This window comes from Pinus tabuliformis, chromosome 6, assembly GCF_031772625.1.
Source record: "Pinus tabuliformis cultivar Carrire ecotype Pingquan chromosome 6, CPIR1, whole genome shotgun sequence".
NCBI classification, from domain to species: Eukaryota; Viridiplantae; Streptophyta; class Pinopsida; order Pinales; family Pinaceae; genus Pinus; species Pinus tabuliformis.
Window position 1 is genome coordinate 624,252,409 of NC_142292.1, and position 12,674 is coordinate 624,265,082.

Genomic DNA, 12,674 nt, shown 5'->3' on the forward strand with positions numbered 1-12,674 from the left:
GAACCTCAAAACTATTTGCAGCAGATAAATATGACAAGATAATACCTTGGGTTTAGGTGGAGCGAAAGTGAGATAGATGCAAATAAAGCAGCACTCAAGTAGGATGCCAACAACATTGACAACCATAACAACAATGTTTTCCCACCCATTGCTGATTAGAGGCGATCCATATCACGTGTACAGAATGCAGTTGTACAACGCTATTGCGTATGGAAAGCCTGAAAAACTCTCCGTACTTCTCATTTGGATTACCTTCTTGAATGTAGTTCTGTTCAGGGTTAAAATATTATCATCGTTTATTAATACCATGAACCTCTTTGCCTTTCTCATTTGAATAACTCGCTTCAACCTAGTACTATTCAGGGCGATTACACTAAAATAATATCAGAAATTAATAATATGGGTTATGCGGTGATAACTATTACACTTACATGGATGCTCCGTACATGGAATTTATTCCTTTTTTTTCCATAAAGAACAGAGATTTCAAGTAATTAAAATCACTATTTGCGAACATTAAATTTTGAAACCACCTCAAAATAACATTTAAAATGATTCTGTTTTTTTTTAATATTTTTTCATATTCTCTCTAGAGAAACAATAGTTGGAATTATGGGCATATAGTCTGTATAGAAATAGTATGTTTTTAATTTCAGCTGTTGTCCTTGAAGAGAAAAAAATGTAATTGTCCCTAAAGAGACAAAAATGAAAGTCTCTCTATAGACAAAAATGAAAGTGTCTCTATAGAGACAAATGAAACTGTCTCTTAAGAGGCACTAATGTCTCTATCTTTATAGAGAGAAGAATAATATATGTTCTATATTGTCTTTATAGAGACAAATTCTTAAGACAATAATTTTGAGAAACCTGCTTAAACAAAATAATTAAAACAATACACAAGTTTACTTTTTTCTCAAGTTAAGACAGTTGACTCGAAAATTGTCTTAAATATTGTCTGAAAACACCCCCCACATGTAGTAGTGTGGGTTTACAAACCCTTGATTCGGTTTATCTCTCTATTGCTCGCTTTGTTTCATTGTTTCCTTCCTACATATGATGGTAGCCCCTTGCTCAAAGTGGTAGAGTTTTCTCTGCAAATGGCCCATTCAACAATGGTTTTTGAAACACTTCCCAGCATTTTGTTGAGTCACATAAAGTTCTTATTGATGATAAAGTGACTACTATGACTCAAGCTCACCATGACAACACTTTAGGGAAGCAACTTACAATCAAGGCTCTAGGCTCGTGACTACAACTTAAGATGGAGCAACAGCTTAAGATGGGGGCTCCACTATTACAACTATGGTTCTTGGTAGAGGCTCTTAAGTGCAATGGTTGGGTAACAACTCTACAAGAACATCCATCATTCTTAGATAAAAGATTCTTCAAATTCGTTAGACATAGGAGGAAATTAAATTGCTATAGTAATTAAACACTAAATTAGTAACCAGAACACCCTATAATAACACACAACAATGTTGTTGAATTCAACAGTGTAGAATTTTTTTTTTAAATGCTAATAATATTTATAACAATATTAATTTACATGCTTTACTAACTGTCAATATTTAGACTCTAAACTCAACATAACCTACCAAAACCTATATAAAAGAAATAATTAATACATTTCTAGTTCCAAAAAAAACAACATACTCCAGTTGTGAAAATTATAAGAAATTTACATGTCACTTCTGTTAAAAAGTTATTTAATGTTTAAGAATACCTAATAATTTATTTGAGTTCTATAGCCCGGGCATTTGTTCTCTTGCATCTGTTACATCAAGCCTACTGTTTTCCGCTTTCCATTATTCTGTGTGGCATATTTCAGTCATGATTTCGTCATGCATTTGTCAGCCATTTGTTTGAAATTCGAGTTTGGGCGTGCATCGCATTCGAAGCTGAGAGTTGCACTAAAGTTGCTTTCGCTTTACGCATATGGATACCCCAAATGTTTTGTGCGTCGCTGGTTCAAAATTTAATAAAATTCTATGATAATAGATTTGAATTTTACATTCTTCTATATAGATATCACAAGATTTACGGACATTGCACAAGATTTACGGACATTGTTGAATGACAGATATGGAAACTGGACTGTTTTAATAAATCATAGAGTCCACAGAATTTTACATGAACTTATCACACTTCGGTATCATGCACTGACTGAAAGCCCGAGTCGTAATTCGATATGGCTGCACACTAGCAAGTGTGTAAAATAACGAAAATACGATGCAAATTTTATCGCAGAGGATAAAGAGTTTGGTCGGCTTCGGCCAAGTCATACATTCAACTGCATTTCGATATCTTGGTCATCCAAGGGGATTTTGGTTTTTCCACGTCGCTCCTCTCTTTGATAAAGTCGGGTTGTTTGCCTCCATCCATCTTTTCGTTTTCAACGCGTTGGCTCTTTTTGGCTCGATAAACACAGAATAAAATCATCTGAGCCAACCCTAATGGCACACCGACAAAGTTTGGTGCCTGCAAAAGCAAAGTATGATTCAGTTGTAGCTTATAACGTCAGTGAGAACAAGAAACACTATACGCCAGAGGAATTCTCTGATATAAAGTAGTAACCTTACCATGATGATGATATCCTTGCTAAGAGCGCCATATACCATCCACAACACACTTCCAAGGAAAGCAAAGAATGAGAAATATAAGCTGGGCATGAATTCCACGCTCTTGGTTTGAATTACCGTAACAATAACTAAATCTAAACGATGGATGCGCCATTATAAAGAGCTAATGCAGTGTAAAGCTTACAATTACAGATAGTGCAGAAGCGTAGAGAATGGCAGTTGCCACTAATCCTGCAGTTCCTACAACGGCCTTCCTTTTGTTGTGATCATGGACAGCCAAAAAGGAAGTTATTGCAATAGTTCCAAAAACCATCAACACGCCTATAACCATTCCTACCATTTTCCTCTGCAAGAAATATTCATTGAACATTAACTGATTTTGAACTGCCAAATGATTCCAAGGATCTATGTCATGTTGATTGACAAAAATAGGCCTTCTGGAACCTCAAAACTATTTGCGGCAAATAAATATGACAAGATAATACCTTGGGTTTAGGTGGAGCGAAAGTGAGATAGATGCAAATAAAGCAGCACTCAAGTAGGATGCCAACAGCATTGACAACCATAACAACAATGTTTTCCCACCCATTGCTGATTAGAGGCGATCCATACCACGTGTACAGAATGCAGTTGTACAACGCTATTGCGTATGGAAAGCCTGAAAAACTCTCCGTACTTCTCATTTGGATCACCTTCTTGAATGTAGTTCTGTTCAGGGTTAAAATATTATCATCGTTTATTAATACCATGAACCTCTCTGCCTTTCTCATTTGAATAACTCGCTTCAACCTACTACTATTCAGGGCGATTACACTAAAATAATATCAGAAATTAATAATATGGGTTATGCGGTGATAACTATTACACTTACATAGATGCTCCGTACATAAGAAGAGCAATGGCACTTCCTGTAAAGTCATGTAAGATAAACCATACGCTGACGTTACTATATAGTTCAGCTACAGTTTAACAGGAACTAGAATCTAAACATTCAATCTATACGTCCAACTTGAAAACTATGACGTTTATAATAACAGAAAAAAGAGAGCAAACATAATATTGCGGAGTATGGTAGCGTTGACGAACCTAAAATGCCAGCCCCTAGACGTACAAAGTTATTCATCGTTTCTATGTTTTGGAAACGCGAAACTCTGTGTCTGCGGGATGGTTAAACTTAAAAGCGAAAAACGAGGGGGTGAAGATACTATAGTGTGGGGTGCATACTTATAGCTCTGGTGTAAATTTTACTTCCATTCGTTAAGGGTTCCGGTAAGGTGATCTCTGCGGGTCCCTGCACGTCTATTGTCGCCGATTAGACAACAGAGCAAAAGACGAGATGGTAGCATAAAAATATCACAAAGGCTGGGTAAATATTCGAGTACAGTAAGGTAAAAAAAACATAGATCGGCATCGATTATGATATTCCACTGGGTTAGGTTCATCTGGTTTGGTTTGGTTTTGTTTAGACTAATTAGGTTTCCAATTTTCCCACTTAGAAAATCATGAAAATTTCCATATGATTTTGGTAAAATTAGGCAATTTTTTTTGTAAATATAGGTTAGAGTTGTTAAGCTCTAAAATTTTGGGAGCCCATAGTTTTTGATATCGAGCTATAAAATTTTGGTGGCTCATGGCTTTTGATGATACTAAATCCATTTACATCATCAAAAACACATTTAGAAAGCTTTAAAGTTTAGGTGGCCATGAATTTTTTATGTCAAATTCCAAAATTTTCGTGGCCAACAGTTTTAGATGTCAAACTCCAAAATTTTGGTGGCCCAAAGTTTTCAATAATACTAAATCCATTTTTCACATAAAAGCAATTAGAACACTCTAAAATTTTGGTGGCCAAGAGTTTATGATATCAAACTCCACAATTTTAAAAATGTCTAGGGTTTAGTCTCCCAGATTTTAGTTTATTGTCTAGGGTTTGATCTAGTTTGGAAATGCCACTCAGTGCTGCCTTTAGGAATGCTTTGATGGTTGTTTCCTTTTAATTTCCCGTGGCTTTTATTTACGTCATTCTGCCTAGGTAAGCATAAGCGTTATTTTCATTCAATTGGGAGTTAAAAATATGTTTTCTATTCATTTTTATTATTTTGGTGCCTTTATGATGTATGGTTTTTTACCTTATAAGTTTATAATCCCAATTAAAAAAATATAAATCAATAAAATTAAGGTTTTGAGTAGTATGATATCCTCTATATTATATTGTAAATAATAAAATTGATTGATGATAAAAATAAGAAATATAGATCAAAAAATTTAATTAGTTTACATTTAAATTTTTTGAAATAAAATTTATGTAGCTCAAATTAAGTATATATGTCTTCCCCATTCTTGATGAAATATCAATTTGACTTAAAACCTTAAAATAATCTACTTTAAATTTAAAATCATCATAACTATAAATTTTCTATGTCGTCCAATTAGTTTCAACATTATGCTACATTTAAATTAAATTGTTTACATACTAATTTTTTAGAACATAGCCTAAAACATTGAAATGTATTTTACTCGTGATATACAACTACCAAGTAAAATGGGTTATTATAAACACTCACCATAAAACTATTAAAAAGCATGTTATTATAAACCTAAAAATTTACGTAGTCCTCTCATTATCCCGACAACAAATATTCCTAATCATAAAAATCATCATTTCCTAAATCATAAAATCTAATTTTCCTAAATCATAAAATCTAATTACCCTTTAAGTATTGTACACGCAACACTCAACATGAAATGTAAAGCATGAAAGGATATAAAATTCTAAAATCACATAGTTCGTGTTCCCTGATGTCATTGAAAAAGGTAAGGTCGCGAGAGTGTAATTGAGCTCTTATCCGAGAATTATATCCAAGTTAAGGTGGTGAGAGAGTAAGTGAGCTCTTATCAGGGAATTATAACTAACTTAGCTCTTATGTGGCTATACAAATTACAACTAAGTTCTCTATTCTCCAAGGTAGGCGTGGGATTCAGGTAGTGAGAAAGAAGGCGAGGTAGCATAGTTCATGAAATGGGTAGGGTAATAGCCCAGAATATTTGATTTCCGTACCCCGTATTTTGAGAAAATAGTTATGGGATAATAAAGAATAATATAAGAATATGCTTATGAAATTAAGGAGTCCACCTTAAACATGTAAATAATATCAATGGTAATATATAGTATATTATATTATATTTCATTCTAAATCAATTTTATGTTACCATCATATTACCCACTAACAAAGTAAAAGCTATTCCATGAACAATCGTAAAAGCTATTACATAAACAATTTTTCATGTGATACGTACTATGATAAATGTAATTGATATATTATATCAATTATATTAATAAATTTGTTTGAAATATTGATAGATATTAATGGTGTAAATTTAATAATAATTATTATATTATTATATCGATAATAATAAAATAATATTATAATATTAATGAAATAATTATAATAATTATAATTACAATTTATAATAATAATTATTATATTATAATAATATGATAATATTATCTATATCAATATAAATCCAATGCATTATAAACCCATGTAATAATATTAAATCTAAAGGATTAATATTATCAATCTAACCGATTATTATAGAAAATCTAAGAGATTAATAAATCCAATAGTCTAATATTAAAAATTCAAGAGATTAATATTGAGAACACAAGGTATTAATCTTATAAACTAGGGGGAATATTAATATTATACATATTCATGGTAAACCCTAACATGAATATTAAACACTAGGATTAATATATTAAATGTTGATAATATTAATAGGATTAGTATTATAAACCCTTTAATTTTGTAAATATGATTCATAAAAGCCTAGAAATATATTAAAAAACAATTTAGAGTGATTTGAAAGATTTGAAAGAATCTTTTCATAAAATTTCAAAGAATGTTTCCATGAAATTTTGTGTTTATTTATTTTTCTATTTTCAAACAATTCAATAATTTAATTTCCTAAAACAGTACATAATATTATTATAATAGTAAATATTTGCATGTTATAGAAATTAATTTTTTAATTTGAATTGAAGTTATCAAATTTTGACTTATTATTTATAATTATTAAAAATAGCCCAAGGAAGAGAGGTTTTGTTAAAGCTTTCGTCAAAGATGGTAAGGGTCGTAAGGTTAATACTGACACATTTGATCGACATTCAGGAGCTCACCTCTGCTTCATCCAAGGGACGACAGAAAATATTGTGAGAATCCTAAGGAAACATAATGTTCCCTCGACCTTTAGACCCCTCAACACCATTAGAGGCTCCCTAAAGTCGGTTAAAGACCAGGTGAACCCTATGGATTTTGAAATGTGTTTATGTCATCACATGTTCGTGTGGGTCCTCATACATAGGAGAAATGGGTTGGTCTATTGACCAAAGGGTTAAAGAACATGTTTTTCCTAACACACTTGGGAGGACCAAATCCTGGGCTTTAGCGGAACATGCAGTGAAGACCAAGCATCACATATGCATTGTGGAGGTTAAGCTCTTCGCAAAAATTTCTCATTTCATCAATGCAAGTTTAGGGAAGCCATTGGAATTGAGGGATCCTCTAATAACGTTAGTAGGGATGATGACTTGAAAATTAGTAACTGTTGGATTTCTGCCCTCTCCTCTTACTCTTTCCCCTCTTTTTCTGAGCTTTTTATCCCTTTTTGTTTTATAGAGGATTCCCTCTCTCTTATTATTTATTTTTATTGTTTTTTTAGTAATATTATGTATTTGTGATGAATTTCAATTATTACTATTAACATTTGTTATTATTATTAATAATATGTTTTTTTCTTAACACCGTCTTTTTTATTTTCTATATAATTTTAAATAGTTTTCATTTTATTATTGTTTTTTATCCCCTTTTATTATTTATTTTTTGTGTGTGTATATATATTATATATATATATATATATATATATATATATATATATATATATATATATATATATATATATAATTGGTTATATTTTTATTTTTATTCTTTTTAATGCACGCACTCACTTTTTATTTTTATATATTTATTTATCCTCTTTATTATTTATTTATTTATATTTTATTTAGTTTAGTTTAGTTATTTAGTTATTTATATATTTTTATTTTATTTTATTTTACTCAATTTTTCCTATTTGGATAATCAAATAAATAAATACATTAATAAATAAGGAATGAATAAGCTAATTAATATATTAAATATTTATTTCAAATAATTAAATTATTATTTATTAATTATTTAAGAAATTTAATGTAAATAGAATTTTGGTTGGTTTATAATATTATATATATATATATATATATATATTTCGCTCCCCACTCAAATATAGTCGTTTTCCTCTAACCGTTAGGTTGACCTATCATCTTATTTAAACTTCCTCCGAGATCTGCCTCTTCATCTTGTCCTGTAAATGCACCACGCTCGGTGGTTCGAAACGCGTTGACCAAATACTCTCTATGTGATTTTTTCCTAAAATTTTTTTGAATTAACAAATGAATGAATATTATTAATTTATATTAATAAAAATATTATTATTATCATTATTATTTAAAATAATAATATTATTAATAATATTATTTAAAATAATAATCTAAATATTAAAGTATGGGCCTCATCAGCAAGTCGAACCAGGGGGTGGTTTTGCCTTGTGCTAGGAGGAGGAGAGAGGAAAAAAAATCGAGTCAACTAAAGGCTAGTGTAAAAACATCACCCATGGTAGTTGTGTCTATGATAACAATTTTCTTGAGTAGGTTTCTTCTTATAAATATTTGGGTATTAACTTTCCTCATCAGCTCCACTCAAATTATAGCATCGAGAAAAGAATTATTGGAGGTTTCAAAGCTTATTATGTGCTAGAAAACAATTGTAAGGCAGTTGATCTTTACATTTGGAGTAAAAATTTCCTCTTTGAGACTCTCATCATCTCTGTTATCTTATAGATATGTGAAGTTTGGGGGTGCAGTATATCTAGGGAGTTGTGGAGAAATATTGAGATGATCCAAAAGCAGTTCATAACCTACAACCTCAACATCAAGGGAAATACTTCGTATCATATCCTCTTCATCGAAGTTGGCCTGTCCCCCATTGAAAGTGCGACTATGTTTACATATCTGATGTATAAGAAGAAGCTTCACAATATGGAATCCAAGAGGCCCCCAAAAATTGCTTCTAACTTTAGTCAAAACCCACACATGTGCCCCAAGCTTGGGTGGCATTAGGATGCTCAGTATTTTCTAAAAATTTGGGGGATTAAGGAGGAGATCATCATGGGAAGCAAGGACAATATCAAAGATACCATTAACCCCAATTTTAGGGACAAGATGTGGGATGTTAAGAAGATGGAGGATAAAAGGAAGCTAAGGTACTATAAGGAGGTGATCAACCCCACCGTTGATAACCATAATTATCTCTCTATGTTGACTAGCACTAAGAGTAAAATGAATATTGCTAGGATTAGAACTAAATCTCGTGAACTTCAGAGTGACACCAAGCGATCGTCTACTCCCAAGACTCCCTAGGATGATAGAATTTTCCAGATTTGCAATACTAAGAAGGTGGAAGATGAAAAAAACTTCCTTCTAGACAATCATGGCTTCCCGACACAATAATGGGAAAACAATGGGCTCGATGCCGTAGATGCAAAAGTTCAAGTTCCCTCTAGCTATAGAAGTCAAATAAATTATTAGCTATCCCTAAACATTTAATAACCTTTTAACATAAGTGACAGGTAAAGTTCATATGATTTCCACAATTGTACAATGTTGTTTTTGGTTGGAGTTAGAAATGTATTAATTACTTCTTTTGTATAGGTTTTGGTAGGTTATGTGGTGTTTCAAGTCTAAATAAAGTGATAGTTATTAAAGCATGTGAGTTAAAGTTGATATAATTATTATTAGCATTTTAAAGATTCTTCTAAATTGTGGAATTCAACAACATTGTAGTGTGTTATTATAGGATGTTGTTGTGACTTATCTAGTGTTTAATTATTATAGCAACTTAATTTTCTCCTATGTCTCCCAAAGTGGTACGAGGCTAAGGAATTTGAAGAATCCTCTACCTAAGAATGAATCATGCTCTTGTAGAGTTGAAAACCCAACCATTGGAGATAATATCCTCTACCAAGAACCATAGTCGCAATACTCGAGCCCCCATCTTAAATTGTAGTCACGAGCCTACAGCCTCGATTGTAAGCCAACTCCCTAAGTGTTTCCATTGTGATCTTGCGTCACAATAGTCACTTTATCATTTACAAAAACTTTTAAGTGACTCAACTTGATATTGATAGGTGTTTGAACAACAGTTGTTGAATGAACCATTTTCATAGAAACCTCTACCATTTTGAGCAAGGGGCTACCATCATATGTGGGAAGCCAACAATGCAACAAAGAAAGAAATAGAGAGGTAAACCAAAACAATGGTTTGTAAACCCATTTCCATTAAAAACGCCCTAGTATAGAGGACCATTTTCAAATTCATTTGAGAGATACACCAAATCAAGGACTTTGGAAACCCACATCCATTAAAAACTCCTAGTTATGTTACTTTCATAGTCTCTTTTGTTCAGGGGGTGATGAGAAACATTTTGTATTTGAGGAAGCCACCATATCGAAAGGTTTGTTTGCTAGAGCTCAACACCATGATAAATATTTTAAAATATCATATTCATCAAAGAATGGATATTTTCAGTGGTCCTTATCTTCCACCCCCTCCTATTTTCTTTGGTAGAAATTATGAATTGTGGGAAATTAAGATACTAATAGATTATTTATGGGACATTTTTTTGAATGGGTTTGAAGAACCCTCAAGCCAGGTAGCCTATGAGGCCATGACTCAAGGTTAGAGGGAGAAACTTGAAGAGAACAAGGAGTATGAAACATCATTGTTTCTTATTCAAAAAGGCTTGGATGAGAGGATGCTTCCTAATATTGCTACAAAAACCACATCCAAAGAAGCTTGAAATATTCTATAAAGGACATAAAGTGAAAATGTCAGCAACACCGATCAATAGAGCATTGCAGTTGTTGACGAAGTGATTATTGTGACAAAAGAACTAGAGGATTTTGATATTGCAATATTAATTTAAGAAGTCATGGAAGGGCCTATCGATGTAGAATAATAAATGTAAGACATGAAGAGTGTAGTTGTCATAAACAATATAAACAAATTTAATAAAGAAATTTTCGAAGAAAAAAATGATTTTGTATGAGATGAAGAGAGAAAACATGGTGAAGAAAATGAAGATACACATGTACATGATGAAATTGAAACCACCTTTATTATAAAAACCCTTTTGTTCCCCCGATGTAGATATCACTATATGAATTTGTTTATCTAAATTTACGTAAAAATTCAAATGATGGTTGGGATGTAGGAGTCGACATGGATTCAGAATTTGAGGAGGAAAGGTTGCTTTTGCAGTGTTTAAGGCAAGTTAAGTGCACCTCATAATTGTACCTTACATATCCCATGACAAATTAAATGACATTAAAAATAGATAGTAAATTTTGGTATGGGCAACCTAAGTGGTGGAAATTATATAAACATTACATGTCACTTATGTTAAAAGGTTATTAAATGTTTACGGATAACTAATAATGTATTTGGCTTCTATAGAGAGAGGGTAGTTGAACTTCTGCATCTACGGCATTGAGCCCATTGTTTTCCCAATATTATGTCGGGTGGCCATGATTCTGCCATGCATTTGTCTCCTAGGATGAAGCGATAATAACCAAGCAAGCATTCTTAAGAACATAATATCATTTTATGGATTATGAAATTTATGATCATTTTAACTGAAAAAGCAGAAGCATTCAGGTAGCATGGAACTATAATTAAACTGTATGCTACAATCTACTAGGCCTTAGGGGATGATAGGAAATTAAGGAAATGTGAATTGTGATTTTTTTAATGGGATTCAGGATTTGGGATTTAAATGTTGGAGAGTGAACTCTCTTATAGAATGGAGAAATCTTGAAATTTTTTTTTTTGCCTCATAATATGTTATGAAATGAAGTTCCAACTAAGGATCTTGCATGTTCGAATTCAATGACGTGAATGTATTTTCAACAAATATACGTGCGTTGCCTTTTTATTTTCAAGGTTTCTTTCCAAAGCTGTAAAGTTTTGGAAATTGTTTTTTCATTTATATTTAAAATGACTTTATTGTTAGCTTTAAAAAAATTGGAATTTATTCCTTTTTTTTCCATAAAGAACAGAGATTTCAAGTAATTAAAATCACTATTTGCGAACATTAAATTTTGAAACCACCTCAAAATAACATTTAAAATGATTCTGTTTTTTTTTTATATTTTTTCATATTCTCTCTAGAGAAACAATAGTTGGAATTATGGGCATATAGTCTGTATAGAAATAGTATGTTTTTAATCTCAGCTATTTTCCTTGAAGAGAAAAAAATGTAATTGTCTCTAAAGAGACAAAAATGAAAGTCTCTCTATAGACAAAAATGGAAGTGTCTCTATAGAGACAACTGAAACTGTCTCTTAAGAGGCACTAATGTCTCTATCTTTATAGAGACAAATTTTTAAGACAATAATTTTGAGAAACCCGCTTAAACACAATAATTAAGACAATACACAAGTTTGCTTTTTTCTCAAGTTAAGACAATTGACTCTAAAATTGTCTTAAATATTGTCTGAAAACACCCCCCACATGTAGTTGTGTGGGTTTACAAACCCTTGATTCGGTTTATCTCTCTATTGCTCGCTTTGTTCCATTGTTTCCTTCCTACATATGATGGTAGCCCCTTGCTCAAAGTGGTAGAGTTTTCTCTGCAAATGGCCCATTCAACAATGGTTTTTGAAACACTTCCCAGCATTAAGTTGAGTCACATAAAGTTCTTATTGATGATAAAGTGACTATTGTGACTCAAGCTCACCATGACAACACTTTAGGGAAGCAACTTACAATCGAGGCTCTAGGCTCGTGACTACAACTTAAGATGGAGCTATAGCTTAAGATGGGGCCTCCACTATTACAACTATGGTTCTTGGTAGAGGCTCTTAAGTGCAATGGTTGGGTAACAACTCTACAAGAACATCCATCATTCTTAGACATAGGAGGAAATTAAATTGCTATA

General features: G+C 32.0%; 1 protein-coding gene across 1 annotated transcript; it reads right to left on the bottom strand.

The window, feature by feature from the left end:
- Nucleotides 1–2,286: 2,286 nt before the first annotated feature.
- Nucleotides 2,287–3,702, bottom strand: LOC149260160 (bidirectional sugar transporter SWEET3b-like). The gene is made up of 6 exons (XM_089457047.1): nucleotides 3,666–3,702; nucleotides 3,451–3,487; nucleotides 3,065–3,287; nucleotides 2,760–2,925; nucleotides 2,580–2,707; nucleotides 2,287–2,478 (listed from the first exon to the last, which is right to left on the bottom strand). Exons 1-6 carry the CDS (start codon nucleotides 3,700–3,702, stop codon nucleotides 2,287–2,289), a joined length of 783 nt encoding a protein of 260 aa, XP_089313173.1.
- Nucleotides 3,703–12,674: the final 8,972 nt, after the last annotated feature.

Bases quoted from the DNA above. Each gene is read 5' to 3' on its own strand.
- LOC149260160 (XM_089457047.1), bottom strand. From the start codon at position 3,702: ATGAATAACTTTGTACGTCTAGGGGCTGGCATTTTAG. The intron at 2,708-2,759 runs GCTTTACACTGC...GTTTAGATTTAG, and splicing joins TGCACTATCTGTAATTGTAA to TTATTGTTACGGTAATTCAA. The intron at 2,479-2,579 runs GTAAGGTTACTA...TTGCTTTTGCAG, and splicing joins GCAAGGATATCATCATCATG to GCACCAAACTTTGTCGGTGT.